Raw genomic sequence first — 14,998 nt, 5'->3', positions numbered from 1 at the left:
AGGTCTTGCGGAACCAACTTACAGGTTTAACAGGTTTGGACTTCTTCCATGGAGCATAGATGAATGAGGGGAGATTTGATAGAGGCATATAAAATTATGATGGGTATAGACAGAGTAAATGAAAGTAGGGTTTTTCCACTGTTAGGTGAGATACTAACCAGAGGACATGGGTTAAGGATGAAAGGGGAATAGTTTAAGGGGAACATTAGGGGGAATTTCTTCACATAGAGAGTGGTTGGGGTGTGAAATGGGCTGCCATCTGAAATGGTGAATGTGGGTTCATTTTTAACATGCAAGAACAATTAGAACAGGTACATGGATGGGACGTGTATGGAGGGATTTGGAATGGGTGCAGGTTAGTGGGACTAGTCATAATATTAGTTTTGCACAAACTAGAAGGGTCAAAGGACCTATTTTCCAGCCTGTCATATTCTGTGGTTCTAACTATAGACAGAGTAGCCCAGGTATGCTGACATGAATAAACAATTGTGGAACTCAGTGGGTCAGGCATTATCAATAATTGATGCATAATGGATTCATCATGGGATGCTGCCTGGCCCATTGGGTTTAATGCAGCACTACATTGTTTGCTTAAAATCCAAGCATCTGCAATGTTTGTGTTTCTCTATATTTATGTGATTGTAACTCTGCCTGCAGAAGATCCTACATGTATCTCAGCACTGGCTTTGAAAACAGAAAATGTAAAAATTGTTTGCAGTAGATTAGAGGTACGACTCCATAAACTTTCCTAAAGTCATCTGCGGATCCCTCCACCCTCAGACCTGCTGTGCACCTCTGTCCTCCCCTGACATGTAATCTGCAATTCCTGCTTGTGTAATGTTGTACCAATGTGGAGGTAATGGGTAGAGATGTCAGTAATTCTCATTTTACCCCACAGAATTCAACAGCACCAGCCTTCTAAATTGGCAAGTAGACTCATACATGTTGTGCAGCGGAATGCAAAGCAAGTATCAGATGTGTCTGTAGCCCTTTAAAGGGAAATGAATGCACTGTACTATGAAAACAAATTTTGTAATTGGCCATTGCTCTGTTTGAAGTGGAAAAATGTAATCCAAAATTATCTGGAAATCCTCTCAATGTATCCAATCTGCATATTCTCCATGTGACTAGTTTAACAGAAAGCATTTCAGTTCAGTTTCCGAATTGCATGATTATTGTTGTTTCATGATTTATTCTAACATCAGGTTTTATTGTATTGCCCAGGAAAGGCTTTTCTAGCCAATCCAAGCTACAGGCCTCATATTTTAACTAAGATCTTTGTGTGTCTCCTGCCTGGCATTATCGAACCCATTTATGAAAAGAGTACAATGAATCAAATTTTAATCAAGATTTTCAGTCATCTCTTTTCTTTTTGCTGGAAATTAATTTTAGAAGCCATATTCTTATGTCAAACTTCCTGCAGAAAGCATAACATTATTTTTATTGCATCAGTAAGATTGGGAATGCATCAGTGTTTGCTCATTCCAAGTTGCCTTGAGGTATTAACTGCCACACATGCTGTATGGTTTGTATGTACATACAAGTGAGAAACTCAGGGAAAAAGAGGTTCCTTCCCCTGAAGGCACCCATGAATCAGTTGCTTTAATGAACAAAAATGCCAGTTCTCAGATAGAAATAACCAATTATTTTTAAATCTCTATCTTACTATTTACTGGAGCTAGAAATGAACTCATATTGGCTAGGCATCAAACAAATTGCATTGAAAATACACTGTCATTGTCTTAAACCAACTAACATCAGATATCTTAATCACATAGATTCATTTATATTATGTAACATTTTCAGAAATGAAGCACATCTTAATTACTGATGTCCTGCAATAATTTGAAAATAATCATAAAATCAAGATTTATAATATTCTTACCTGGATCTTTGGATGAATTGATATTAAAGAGGCTACAATACAAATAACTGTGTTGAAGCTAATAACAAATTTATTTTCAATGCATCCGTCTACTGCAGTGTAAAACACATAGCAGAGGACTGCGGTGGTTAAGGACAAAACATAATTCAGACATGTAATTGACAGAAGAGCTGAAAAGACACAAAAACAGATTAATGCTATTAATGCTATGATGATACCAATATTTTCCCAGTCATTTCAGAACAGTGCTATTAAATGATGAATTACAATGCAAAAGAGATAAATGGCCACGTACAAATCATTAGAAAGGATGATAAGACCCCAAGTAAAAATGTACTTAAACGGTATCTAGTGCTGAAATATTGCCCAATTTTGACAACATCTGAAACTTGTACTTTTTACCCAGCTGTGTTTTCTTGCTGCTGGCTCCTTTCTGAAACTAATTGAATTTTCCAGCCTCTAGAGCATTTCCTTTTTTCAATTTTCTGACTGAATTCATTTATTTGTGCTGAAATCTTTGAGTTCCAGGAGGGTGCCCTACAAAGCTGAGCTTTGGCTGATTCATTTCAATTTGAGCCATTTAGTTTTGTACAGCCAGATATTTAAATCCTTTAGCACATCAAGTCCAACAAAAACCTCACACACAATGACATCAAAACTAAGAAGCTGTTGTTGACTTGAGGAAGTGAAAACTAGGGGTACACGATCGAGTGATCTTTGGGTGATCAGTGGTGGAGAGAGAGGGTGAGCAAATTTAAGTTCCTAGGAGTCTCTATCTCAGAGGATCCTTCCTGGATCCATCGTGAAGAAAGCAGATAGAAGGTGTTTGCAGAGGTTTGGTATGACATCGGAAACCCTAGCAAATTTCTACAGTTGTGTAGTGGAAAGTGTGTTGAATGGCTGTATCACAGTCTGGTATGAGACCCAGCAAAAGGTAGTGGACGTACCCAAGGACATAACAGGCAACCCCCCCCCCCACCCCCCACCCCCCACCCCCCACCATCATCAACAACATCTACAGGAACACTGCCACCGGAAAACAGCAGCAATCATCAAGGATCCACACCACCCAGCACATCCTCTCTTCTCACTGCTACCATCACAAAAGGGGTCTAGGTACCACAAGACTCGCACTACCAAGTTCAATAACGGCTGCTACCCCTCCACCATCAGACTCCTCAACAACAAACTCAATCAGGGACTCATTTAAGGACTCTTACTTGTGTACTTTATTGATTTTATTTCTTTCTGTATTACACAGTTTGTTTACATTTCTTTATTTGTTTACATGTGTACATTAGGTACAGTTTTTTTTTTGCACCACCAATAAGTGGTAATTCTGCCTTGCCCACAGGAAAAAGAATCTCAGGATTGTATCTGATGTCATGTATGCGATGTACTCGGAAATCTGAAAAAATAATCAATTTAACAACACACATACAACCATACGGGGAGAATGATTCTTCTGGCCCCAGAGCTGACAGTATTTGGTTCCAAGAAGCAGCTAGAGGGCTTCCTGGCCTAAACATACCAATGTCTGGTGTTTGTATATCACAGCTGCATTTTCTTGTTACTTACCTTTCAGTCTAAGTGCTGAGGCAGCTTATATTCCCCATTCTTTGGGTTATTTTCCTTCTAAACATCCCCAAATAGGAGACAAAATATACAAACAGTCAGAAATAATACAAGAAAATCTGCATTCTGACATTTTATGAACACTCCAAGTAAATAGATGTCAAGTGTTTGTTCCGTGATATTGCCCAGAAAAAACAGGCGCTCACATATTTAGCAGCAAAAGATCACAGGTTAAAATGCTGAAAATGCTGTGGTGGCATCTAGTGGTGATAAGTATTAAAGTATTAAAGTAACCTGGGAAGTATCCAAAATGCAAGTCCAGCATTTTTTATGGAAATTCCCTCATGGAGCCCAGAGGCAGAGCAAGAAGCTGCAGTAATTACACTGGGATTTTTTTCCCCATAAAAAATGTGGAGGCCAGTCTCCATTCATTTAAGAACATATTCAGCTTAGTTTAGGCATCACAAAATACTTGCTGCAGTGAGAAGTGTTCTGTGAACAGACTAACAGATTATCTCTATTCAGCAGTGTAAAAATCACATTTTACAGAGTGCTCTCATACTGTGAGGGCCACCAAGCAACACTAATGCCTAATGCAGAAGGCAATTTCATGTAATATTACATGTTCTGCACTACTATGTGACAATAAAGGAATCTTGATCTTAATTACAATGAAAAGAGAGATCAATTAGTACCAAGCAAGAGTGACATGATAGTACTGTTATTTGGTTCATTCAGGAGCCTGATAGCTGCATTAGAAGAAACTATCTTCAAGCTTTTTGTAGCATACTTTCACACTATTAAGCTTTCTCCCCAATGGGAGGAGAGAGAAGAGTGTGATGGATCTTACATTATATCAGCTGCCTTACCTAGATGAAAGGGAGAGATGTTTGCATTATGATCTGAGCTGCATTCGTTACCTTCTGATCTTGAGCAGAGCACCTTCCATACCACACGGAGATGCATCTAGTAAGTATGCTTTCAATGGTGCACCTGCAGAAGGTATTGAGGGCATAGGGACAGGAGGACATGCAAGACTTAGTCTGGTAAGAAAGTAGAAGTGTTGGTGCATTGTATTGACTGTTGCATCAATGTGTTTGTCCCTGCATAGACAGTTGGAGTTGTTCATTCCAAAAAACTTGAAGCTATCTACTCTTTTGTCTTCTGCGCCATTAATGCGGACTGGGGTGTGGATTCTGCACCCTCTTTTGAAGTTGATGATCATCTTCAACTGTTTGATCTTGAGAGATGTCTTTTAGATTAGGTTAGATTTTACTTGGAACAATGACAATAAAGTTTAAAGTCAATGAAATACAATTAGCATCCAACCAGAAGTTAAAAAAAATAGTGCTATATACAAATAACATGTGCAATAAAATCAAGTGCATCAGCAAATAAACAATTATAAAAGTACTGACGGTACAATGTGAGTGCAGTGCTGTGATTTAAGGTTCAGCAGGGTCACAGCCTTGAAGAGTGGATCAAGTTGAATTTTAATTGATCAATTGTGTTTGCTAAATGTTATTAATGATTTATGTATGCTTAATATGTTGCGTACTTTAATATTGCTAGATTTGCATTTTTAACCATTTTAAAATTTTTAATTGTTCAATTTTTAATAACCTGGATATTTCTGAAGATTAGCTTCAGCAATCAGCTGAATCGTGGGGCTTTGTGGATGGGGTTTATTCACATCCCACCTTCACCTTCAAAAGGCTTCATCAGCAAGGAAAAGGCATGCAGGAAGTTGACATTGGGGAAAGGAAAATCCAAACGGCTCACAAGTTCATTGCTGAGTTCTATCTATTTGGAGTAACACAAAAAATATTTGATGAATTTGTTTCTCAATATTAACTCTTTTTTTTTCCATGAACACTGAGTGATACCTTTATTCAAAAATTGCCTCCAACATTTGAGATTTCTTTAATTTTCAGTATGGCATTCTTCTATCTTCAACATCTACTCCCACCTGTTCCTGATCACAGCTGCAGCAATAACAATGTTAGAAACTGACCAATGCCTCTTGTAATGGTTCAGTAAAAAGTTTACATCCAAGCACATAATGTGGATTGGTTGAGGTAACTTCATAGTTAATTTCATGGCACTACAATGTACCAGCTATAGTGATTGGGAGTTGGTAATCCACCTGATCTCTTGAGGGCATCAGAGACAGAATGTCCCACTTCGGGTTAGATGCACAAAATGGATGTGTCCTGTGAAGTCGTGAGTTGATAATAAAATATAAGTAATACAAAAGAACATGTTTCTTTATCACAATAGAAGAAACATCACATAGTTCAGGAGTGGGTATCAGCAGGAGACATGGAAAATGTGAAGCCACCAGACACTGTGAATTGGACTGGGAATGTTGAGAATGAATGGCAGTTGTTCAAACAATGATTCACGCTGTATCTGCAAGGCATTGGACTCTATAACAAACTGGATGCACAGAAGATTGCAAAACTACTTAATCTCAAGCATTAGAGGTTTTCAGCACTTTTGTTTTACCGAGGCAGATGACTAGAGCAAATTTAACAAGGTTATCGAGATGTTTGAAGACACTGCTCACCAAAGAAAAATGAAATGTTTGAGAGGTACGTGTTTCACTCACAAATGCAGCTGCAGGCAGACAGCTTTGATATTTGTTTTTAAACAGATTTGAAATTGAAAACAAGAACATGCAATTTTAGACTGCTGGAAGATTCAATGATCCATAGTCAAATTGTGTTTGGAATTATTGACAATTGAGAGAGAGGTTACCACAAGAGATGGAGCTTACCTTATTTAGAGCTTTGAATATATGCCATGCCAATGAATTAGCTCTGCAGCACGTGAAAAAGTTCAGTGAGATTGCAAGAGCTGGTGAAAACAAAAGCACAGTTGTAGCCACAGTGTCTGGATGCACACATCATCAGAGAGCGAGACACAGGAAACAACAAAAAGATGGAGAGACATTCAATTGTAAATAATGTGGAGCTCAACATGTATCAAAACAATGCTCTGCCTATGGAAAAGTCTGTAAAAAATGCAAAGGATAGAATCACTAAGCAAAGCAATGTTTTTCCAAAGGAAAACAAAACAGAAGTGAAGGTGTATGCAGTATAGAAGAAACTGCCCTCAGTGATTCGTTGTGGGCATGGTAGCACAGGAAGGTTTCAAACCAACAGATACTGAACAGCCAAGCATGAACAGAGTTGAGTAGGACAGGTGGACGGTGCCATTGCATACAAATGGAACAAATATTTCTTTCAAGCTGGACATGGGGGAAAAAGACAATTTGATCTGTTAGTGCGACATCAGGGCAATGAAGATAAAGCCACATATCCATCTAAATTCTGTTCAGCTCAAGGCCTACAATGAACAACACATTGACACGAAAGCCACATGTAGACTCAAGATGAAAGTTAAAGGTAAAGAGCATCACCTCATGTTTGCAGTAGTTCCAGATAGACATGATTCACTGCTTGGTGACAAAGCATGTGAAAACGTAAGCCTAGTCAAGAGGGTGTACCGCATTAATGGCACTAATGCACAGAACAGTGTAGAGGAAATACGGGATCAATTTCCAGGCATCTTCAAAGGATTTGGTGTTCTACCATTCACCTATAAGATACAGTCAAAGGACGAAGCACAGCCAGTAGTGCCTGCCGCAAGGAGGGTTCCAGTGCCACTAAAAAACAAGCTTTAGCAGGAACTCAACCAAATGACGGCACCAGGGGTCATAAAGAAAGAGGAGACCACCACAGAATGGGTGAATTCAATGGTGTGTGTCAAAAAGAAGAACAGTGACCTACATGTGTGCATGGACCCAAAAGACTTGAGTGCCAATATAAAGAGGGAACATTATCATATTCTGACCAAGGATGAATTTAAAACTGAGATGGCTGGTGCAAAGTTTTTTACCAAATTGGATGCATCCCAGGGCTTCTGGCAAATAAAACTTCATGAAGATAGTGCAAAATACTGAACATTTAATTCACCATTTGACCAATACTCCTGTTTAAGGATGCCATTTGGAATTTCCTCAGCTCCTGGAGTGTTCCACAGGACAATGGAGCACATCATAGAAGGCATAAATGGGGTATGCATGTATATGGATGATATGATACTATGGGGATTCATACAGGAGCAACACAACAAGAGGCTCATTAAAGTACTACAAAGCATTCAGGAATATGGATTAAAGCTAAGCAGTACAAAATGTCATGTGAAGGAAATTACCTTTCTGAAAAAGATGTCAGAAGCAGATGTGGAGCCAGACAAGAGTAAGGTGAAATCAATTCAAGAGATGCCCAGACCCACAGACAAAAGCAGTATATTAAGAATGCTAGGAATTATCAATTTCATTGGTAAAGTCATACCAAACATGTCTTCCATAACAATGCACCTGAGGGAGTTGTTACATGACAAATGTGAATTCAAGTGGATGGCCAACCATGAGTAAGAATGGGGTCGAATGAAGACCATTTTAACTTCAGAAATGGTGCTTTTGATGTTCTTTTATCCATCCAGAAGGATGAAAATATCTACAGATGCTTCAAGCTGTGGGAGAAGATTGCAGGCCAGTTGCATACACATCTGAATGTTGATATGTGCAGATAGAGAAAGAGTGTCTAGATCTGGTCTATGGACTCCATAAAATTCCACAGCTATGTCAAGTCAAGTCATGTTTATTTGCTGTTCATACCATAAACCTTGCAGTGTGCAATGAAAACGAGAATGCATTTCTCCAGACTGTAGGGCTGATTATTTACATGGATAAATTACCTCAGAAACATTTTATAAATAAACAAGAATAAATAACACATAAATACCTTGTTACCCATGCTATCCCTGTGTCCCCAGAGTTCAGAAGCATCATGGTTTGAGGAAAAAAGCTGTCTTGTAATCTGATCATGAGGGCCCGAACGCTTCAGTACCTCTTCCCAGATGGCAGGAGGAAGAACAGATTGCGGGAGGGGTGTGTAGACTCCTTCATGATGTTTATGGCTTTCCACAAACAACAGCCATTATAAATGTCCATCATGGCAGGAAGAGAGACCCCAATAGCCCCCTCAGCAATCTTTACTATCCGCTGCAGGGACTTGTGTTCTGAGATGGTACAGTTCTCAAACCAGGCTGTGATGTACTCACATAGGATGCTCTCAATGAATCACCTGTAGAATTTAGTGAGGATGGAGGGTGGAAGATGAACTTTCCTCAACCTCCACATGAAGTAGAGACGCTGTTGGACCTTCTCGGCAATGGATCTGGTGTTGGAAGACCAGGAGAGATCCTCCGCGAGATGCACAACAAGGAATTTGGTGCTCTTGACTACCTTGATGGTCAGGGGAGAGTCCCCCGGGCTCTCCTGAAGTTGATCACCATCTCCTTTGTCTTGCTGATGTTCAGGTGTAAGTTGTTATCTCTGCACCAGTCTGTTAGTGATTGCACCTCCTTTCTGTAAGCTGATTCATCATTTTTGCTGATGAGCCCTACCATGGTTGTGTCATCAATGAACTCAATGATGTGATTAGAACTGTATCTCGCTGCACAGTCGTGGGTCAGCAGGGTAAACACAGTGGGATGAGCACGCAGCCCTGGGGGATCCCCATGCTCAGTGTGATGGTGTTGGACATGCTGTTTCCGATCCGGACTGATTGAGGTCTTCCAGTCAGGAAGTCATGGATCCAATTTCAGAGGTGTTTAAGCCCATCAGGTTCAGCTTCATAATCAGCTGGTGCGGTATGATTGTGTTGAATGCTGAGCTAAAGCGGGTCTATGCACAGCATTCGCACATACAAGTCTTTATATTCCAGATGGGTGAGGGCTAGGTGGAGCATGGTGGCAATGGTGTTGTCTGTAGATCAGTTTGGACGGTATAGAAACTGCAAGGGGTCCAGTGAGCCTTGATGTGTTCCATAACTAGCCTCTCAAAGCAATTCGTGATGGTGGAAGTGAGTGTGACAGGACTGTAGTCATTGAGACTGAGGACTTCTTCAGCACAGGGATGATAGTGGCCACCATGAAGCACATTGGTATGATGGCGCCGTTCAGGGAGATGTTGAAGATACCCATGAGGACATCAGCTAGTTGGTCCACCTATCCTCTGAGCACCCTGCCTGCAATGTTATCTGGTCCTGCAGCCTTACAAGGGTCGGTCTACCAACATTCGTGGTAGAGACAAACCACAAGCCATTAATAGCCATAATCAAGAAAAACCTCAGTGAGATGTCACCGAAAATCCAAAGACTTATGATGAAGCTATAACGTTATAACTTTGAATTGTGTACACACCAAGGAAACTTATTGTGCTAGCTGATGCACTGTCCAGGGCAGTGACAAAGAATGAAGCACCCAAGAGAGTTCCATAGAGACAGATGTGAATATCCATGTGAACCTGATCACTGAATCTCTTCCCGTATCTGACATAAAATCCAAGCAGATGGCAGCTGAAACAGAAAAGAACACAGTTTTATAGATAGTCATCAAGAATCTGAATGTAAGTTGGCCTAGAGGTGAATGTCAGCCATACTACATCTGAACATAGCTTCTTTTTTTTTTGTTATTAATATGTATTCTTATGCACTCTTTTTTTATGGGGAATTTTAATTTCAATAAAAATATTGAAAAAGGGATAAAAAAAAGAGCACAGCTGAGTGTTGTCAATGGGCTTATACTCAGACAGAGCAGAATTCTCATTCCTTAATCACTGTGACAAGATGCTGAAAAGAGTGCATGAGGGATACTTTGGAATGGAAAAATGCAAGAGAGCCAGGGATAATGCTGACATCAACATAATGGTCTCAAGCTATGAGACCTGCCTGAAAGATCACGCAAAGCACCCAAAGGAACTCATGACCATAACTGGCTTACAGAGGAGTCATGGTAGAAAGTTGGGGCAGATCTGTTCAACTTGGATGGAAAGAATTACCTGCTGGTTATTGATTATCCTGAGATGGGACTGTTCCCCAACATGTCTGCTTCCTGCAGACATGGAATTCCTCAAATTGTCTAGAGATAATTGACCACGCTTCAGTTGTAGAGAAATCTAGAACTTTGCAGAAAAGTATGATTTTTTACATGTGACTTTAAGGCTTCTGCATCCAGAGTAAAAATGTAAAGCAGAGAAAGGAGTTCACATAGTTAAACAGCTGCTCAATAAAGCTCTAGATAGAAGTTCAGATCCTTATCTAGCTCTGCTGAGTTACTGAGCTTCACCACTTAAACATGGCACGTCACCTGCTGAGCTCCTGATGAGACGTAGACTATGCACCACACTTCCCTACTCTCCAGACCCAAATGATAACAGAGATATCAAACGGAAACAAAAGCATCTGCAAAGGAGACAAAGGGAAAGCTATGACAAGCCAGCAAGAAGCTGAGGGCCATTGGTGCAACATGTCACAGTGAGACTCAGAGATTCTAACACCTGGGACAAAAAGGTCGCTGGTCTGGAGGAAGTAAATCCAAGATGCTACACTGTCAGAACAGAGGATGGTCAAATACTGAGGAGGAATCAAAAGAAGCTGCTGAAAACGCAAGTGACACTGCAAGATCAGACAAGTGCAGAAGATCCAGCCTGCACAGCAACAGAGCTGGACAGGGCTAGACAGTAGTGGACCAGCAGAGCCGACTTTCTGTTGAGAAGATCCACACACATTATCAAAGCACCTGACACGCTGAATCTCTAAAAGAAAAAGAACTGCACACTTAAAAAGTTTGTGCTGATGTTGTTGGTGTTTAACATTAAATTGATCCACACACATTATCAAAGCACCTGACACGCTGAATCTCTAAAAGAAAAAGAACTGCATACTTAAAAAGTTTGTGCTGATGTTGTTGGTGTTTAACTTTAAATTGAAATAGTGTATTACTGTGTAATGTTGCTAGATTGAACATCTTAAGGAAAGAGGACGTGGTGATTGGGAGTTGGTGATCATCTTGACCACTAGAGGGGAATCCCACCTGGGATTAGATGCATAAAATGGGTATGTCCCATGAGGTTGTGAGTTGATAAAATATAAGTAGAACAAAAGAATCCAAGTTTCTTTATCACAATAGAAGAAACATCACACCCACTACCTGCAATTACAACCTAATGCTCTTACATGTTATCCAGGATTGCCAGTTTACTCCAAAGATAGTATTTGCACATGCAGTGGATAAAATTTAATGGGTTTCTCGAAAGCCACAGGTGCAGAATCTATAGACAGATTTAAGCATTGGCCGGTCTCTCACCTTACCGAAAAATTCAGCACTTATCTTAAATAATCCTCCCAAACCGAAGCTTCCAGAAATCACAGGGAGGATTCATGGTTGAAAGGCCCAGCATTTGGAAGCCACTTCCTCAATGTAGGAATAATCAGGAGGTGTTCCAACACAAGCTTAGCAACAAATTGCCACAAACCTATTTAAAAGTATGTAAAAATATGAACTTTAGATCTCCAAATGCACATACAGTATTTCCTTCCACATCTTCCATCCAATATTTCTAATGTGTCTAAAGCTACAGAGCTCAGTTTTCCTGAAAGACAGTTTCTCCACCAGGGAGGTCCTCCTGATCCTATCCAATTCTTATCCTGTTTTCCTGCGACTGGAAATACTAACAAAAAATGTTGTTACACATTCCTGGAGCACAGACAACATCCATTACCTCCAGAGAATAAAAGCCGAAACATTATATTTAAATAGGGTCACTTTTAGAAGTAAGGTGTCAATATTTTTAGTGGGTGGTTCCCTCAGAGTGTCATGCTCATCTGACTCTATTTCACTGACCAATAATAGAGAAATGTCAGATGATAGACTCTGCAATTAGTTATCTCAGACTGTTCTTATATTGGCACTCCTTATTTCAGCACTAATCCACAAATGTTATTTTATATTATCACCAAAAAGCACATCATCACCAGGGCCAACTGCATTAATTCTAATAATCTAAACAAGGTAGAAGAAAAAATATAGGATTGAATCATTTTGATCACTCCCTTAGAATTCTCTTTTTCGTTTCCTTTTTGAGCAGTTTTTTTTCATGTTAGTGGTTTAATTCATAATCCTCCAGTGGGTTTACTGCAATTTTAAAGGTCCATTGTGAAAAATCAAAGGTGTAAAATAATTGTAAGGATCAATAAATTATAAGCTGCAATATATTCAGTTTCTAGAGTCTTCTGGCCTCATTTTGTGGTCGTGCATTATAGAATGAATCTTTGAAGAGATCATTGATTACTGTACATTGAAATGAGAGTTAATGAAACATTAAAGCTTGCAAGTATTAGTGGTAATATACACCAGTCAGTCACTGTGAGACATTGCTCACCCTCTAACCTCCCAAATCTATTGATTTATGCAATCTATTTTAAGAAGATTAATATTCAGTTACACAAGTGGTGTTTCAAGTCACTTTGGTTTCACATATCCCCGTTTATTGAACCAATTGGATGGAATTGCATCAGAGTAGCATCAATTTCCCATTAATGCATACTTTTTAAATGTACAAATTTAAATATAGACACACAGCATGGTTACAGGCCCTTTCTGCCCATGCTGCCCAATTATCCCAAATTGACCTCCAACTTCTAGTGGCACGGCTTACGTTGGGTGGGTGGAATGTGGGAAGATGTGACATGAAGCGGTTCTCAATTGCACTAACACTTCAACAGCTATAGTGCTCGGGCCTGTACTAAGGTTTTATGAAGGGCATGTTGAGAGTTCAAAGTTCAGATTTGTTGTCAGGATACAAACATGACCACAAGACAATATTCAAGCAATATTCATCCCATCAAGTCTGCCCTGCCATTCAATCATGAGATGATCCATTTTCCCTCTCAGCCCCACTGCCCACCCTTCTCCCCATGACCTTTGATGCCCTAGCTAATCAAAAACCTATTAATCTCAGTCTTAAATGCACCCAATTACCTGGATTCCACAACTGCCTGTGGCAACAAATTCCACAGATTTACCACCCTCTGGCATCACATATAACCTGAGATTATTTTTTCTGTGGACCAGACAGAATTTATACTTATTGGTAACTATTCACTGTACAAAGATATCCATACAATAGAAGGAAATGTAAACAAAGAAAGAAATGTAAGCAAACTGTGCAAAAAATTAATAAATATTCAGTGTGCAAAATAGGAGTCCTTAAACTAGCCTCTGATTGAGTTTTTTGTTTCGGAATATGATGGTAGAAAGGTAGCAACTGTTCCTGAACTTGGTCGTATGCATCTGTGGCACCTATACCTCTTAGCTAGTGGCAGCAGCGAGAATAGATCATATGGATCTTTGAGGATTGCTGCTGCTCTCTGACATCAGTGTTCTATGTAAATGTTCTCGATGGTGGGGAGAGTTTTGCATGTGACTACTGGGCTTTGTCCACTACCTTTTGCAGGGATTTCAACTCAAAGGTATTGGTGCATCCACACCAGGTTGTGATGCAACCGGTCAGCACACTTTCCACTAAGCATCCGCAGAGGCGCCGACGTGCTTTATTCAAAATGACATTAGTAAATTAGGTCCAGGAAAGATCCTCTGAAGGCCCTTTTATAGTGAAAACTAGTGATTTGTAAAGACAGGTTTCCTTTGCCTTTAAATCGCTCCACTTACCTCCTTAAAAGGTCCAAAGGAGGATTGGCTGGTCCAACTTGCTCCATGCTCCCTCCGCCTGAGGGATAATTTCAGAGGTGGAGCCAAGGCGCCAGTAAAAGGATTACCGCTGAATGTGGCTCCAAAGGGGAGAGCTGATGACATCACAATGGACGCCGTTAGCCTGTGACCCAACAGCGTGAATTTTAAGGAACCAATATGGTCATAAAATGTCATTAAACCCAAATGGTCAATTACATTGCACAAAGATCTGCCTGAGTCTTAAGACTGCTTGCACAGATCTCCATTAACTCTCATACTTAGTCTTCCGTTCCTATTTGGAGTATAGGCCACTTTCCCTTCCCGCCACATATCCTTTATGTCACGGTGGTGGATGAAGCTACTGCACTACTTGCCCTGCCTCCTTCAGCTTCGGAACCCAGCTCGCAAATCACCCCTGCTTAAAAGCACCACACGATCCGCATTTTTGGTTGTCAGCATAAAAGAATAATTCACCTTTTTTTTTAAACTTGAGCAGGCAATTATGTGGGTTTTGAGCATAAAAACCCCTTGAGTTATTGACTCCCATGAATTTAAATTTACTTACGCTCACCACTTCTGATTCCCCCAATGATCACTGGATCATACACCTCCAGTTTTCCCTTCCCAAAGTTCACAATCAGCTCCTTGGTGTTGGTGGCATTGAGTGATGGTTGTTCAGCCAAATTTTCAAGCTCCCTCCTGTGTGCTGACACATCATCCCTTTTTATTCAACCCATTACCATCAGTAAATTAAACACAAGCAATTTATATTGTTTGTATCTTGTTTCTCATTTAATTTTTCCTTTATCCCCCACAATTCATGCTCTCATTTTCATAATGCCTCTATTGTTTAAATTATTTTATCCCTGACATCAACAGATTTACCAGTGTGAGTGCCTGTGAATGAGATGTTGTCAAGTCAAGTAAGGATGC

At 40.0% G+C, this 14,998-nt stretch overlaps 1 protein-coding gene across 1 annotated transcript in view; it reads right to left on the bottom strand.

The window, feature by feature from the left end:
- Positions 1-14,998, bottom strand: part of LOC138755349 (serine incorporator 1-like) — a 217,079-nt gene that overhangs the window by 26,781 nt on the left and 175,300 nt on the right. Inside the window, exon 6 of the mRNA XM_069921160.1 lies at positions 1,886-2,055. Within this exon, the coding sequence (XP_069777261.1) occupies positions 1,886-2,055 (170 nt within the window). The remainder of the gene's footprint in view (positions 1-1,885; positions 2,056-14,998) is intronic.

Source organism: Narcine bancroftii, chromosome 2 (assembly GCF_036971445.1).
Source record: "Narcine bancroftii isolate sNarBan1 chromosome 2, sNarBan1.hap1, whole genome shotgun sequence".
Taxonomy (NCBI): Eukaryota; Metazoa; Chordata; class Chondrichthyes; order Torpediniformes; family Narcinidae; genus Narcine; species Narcine bancroftii.
Note: the sequence above shows the minus strand (reverse complement) of the source record. Positions and strands in the feature narration are given on the sequence as shown.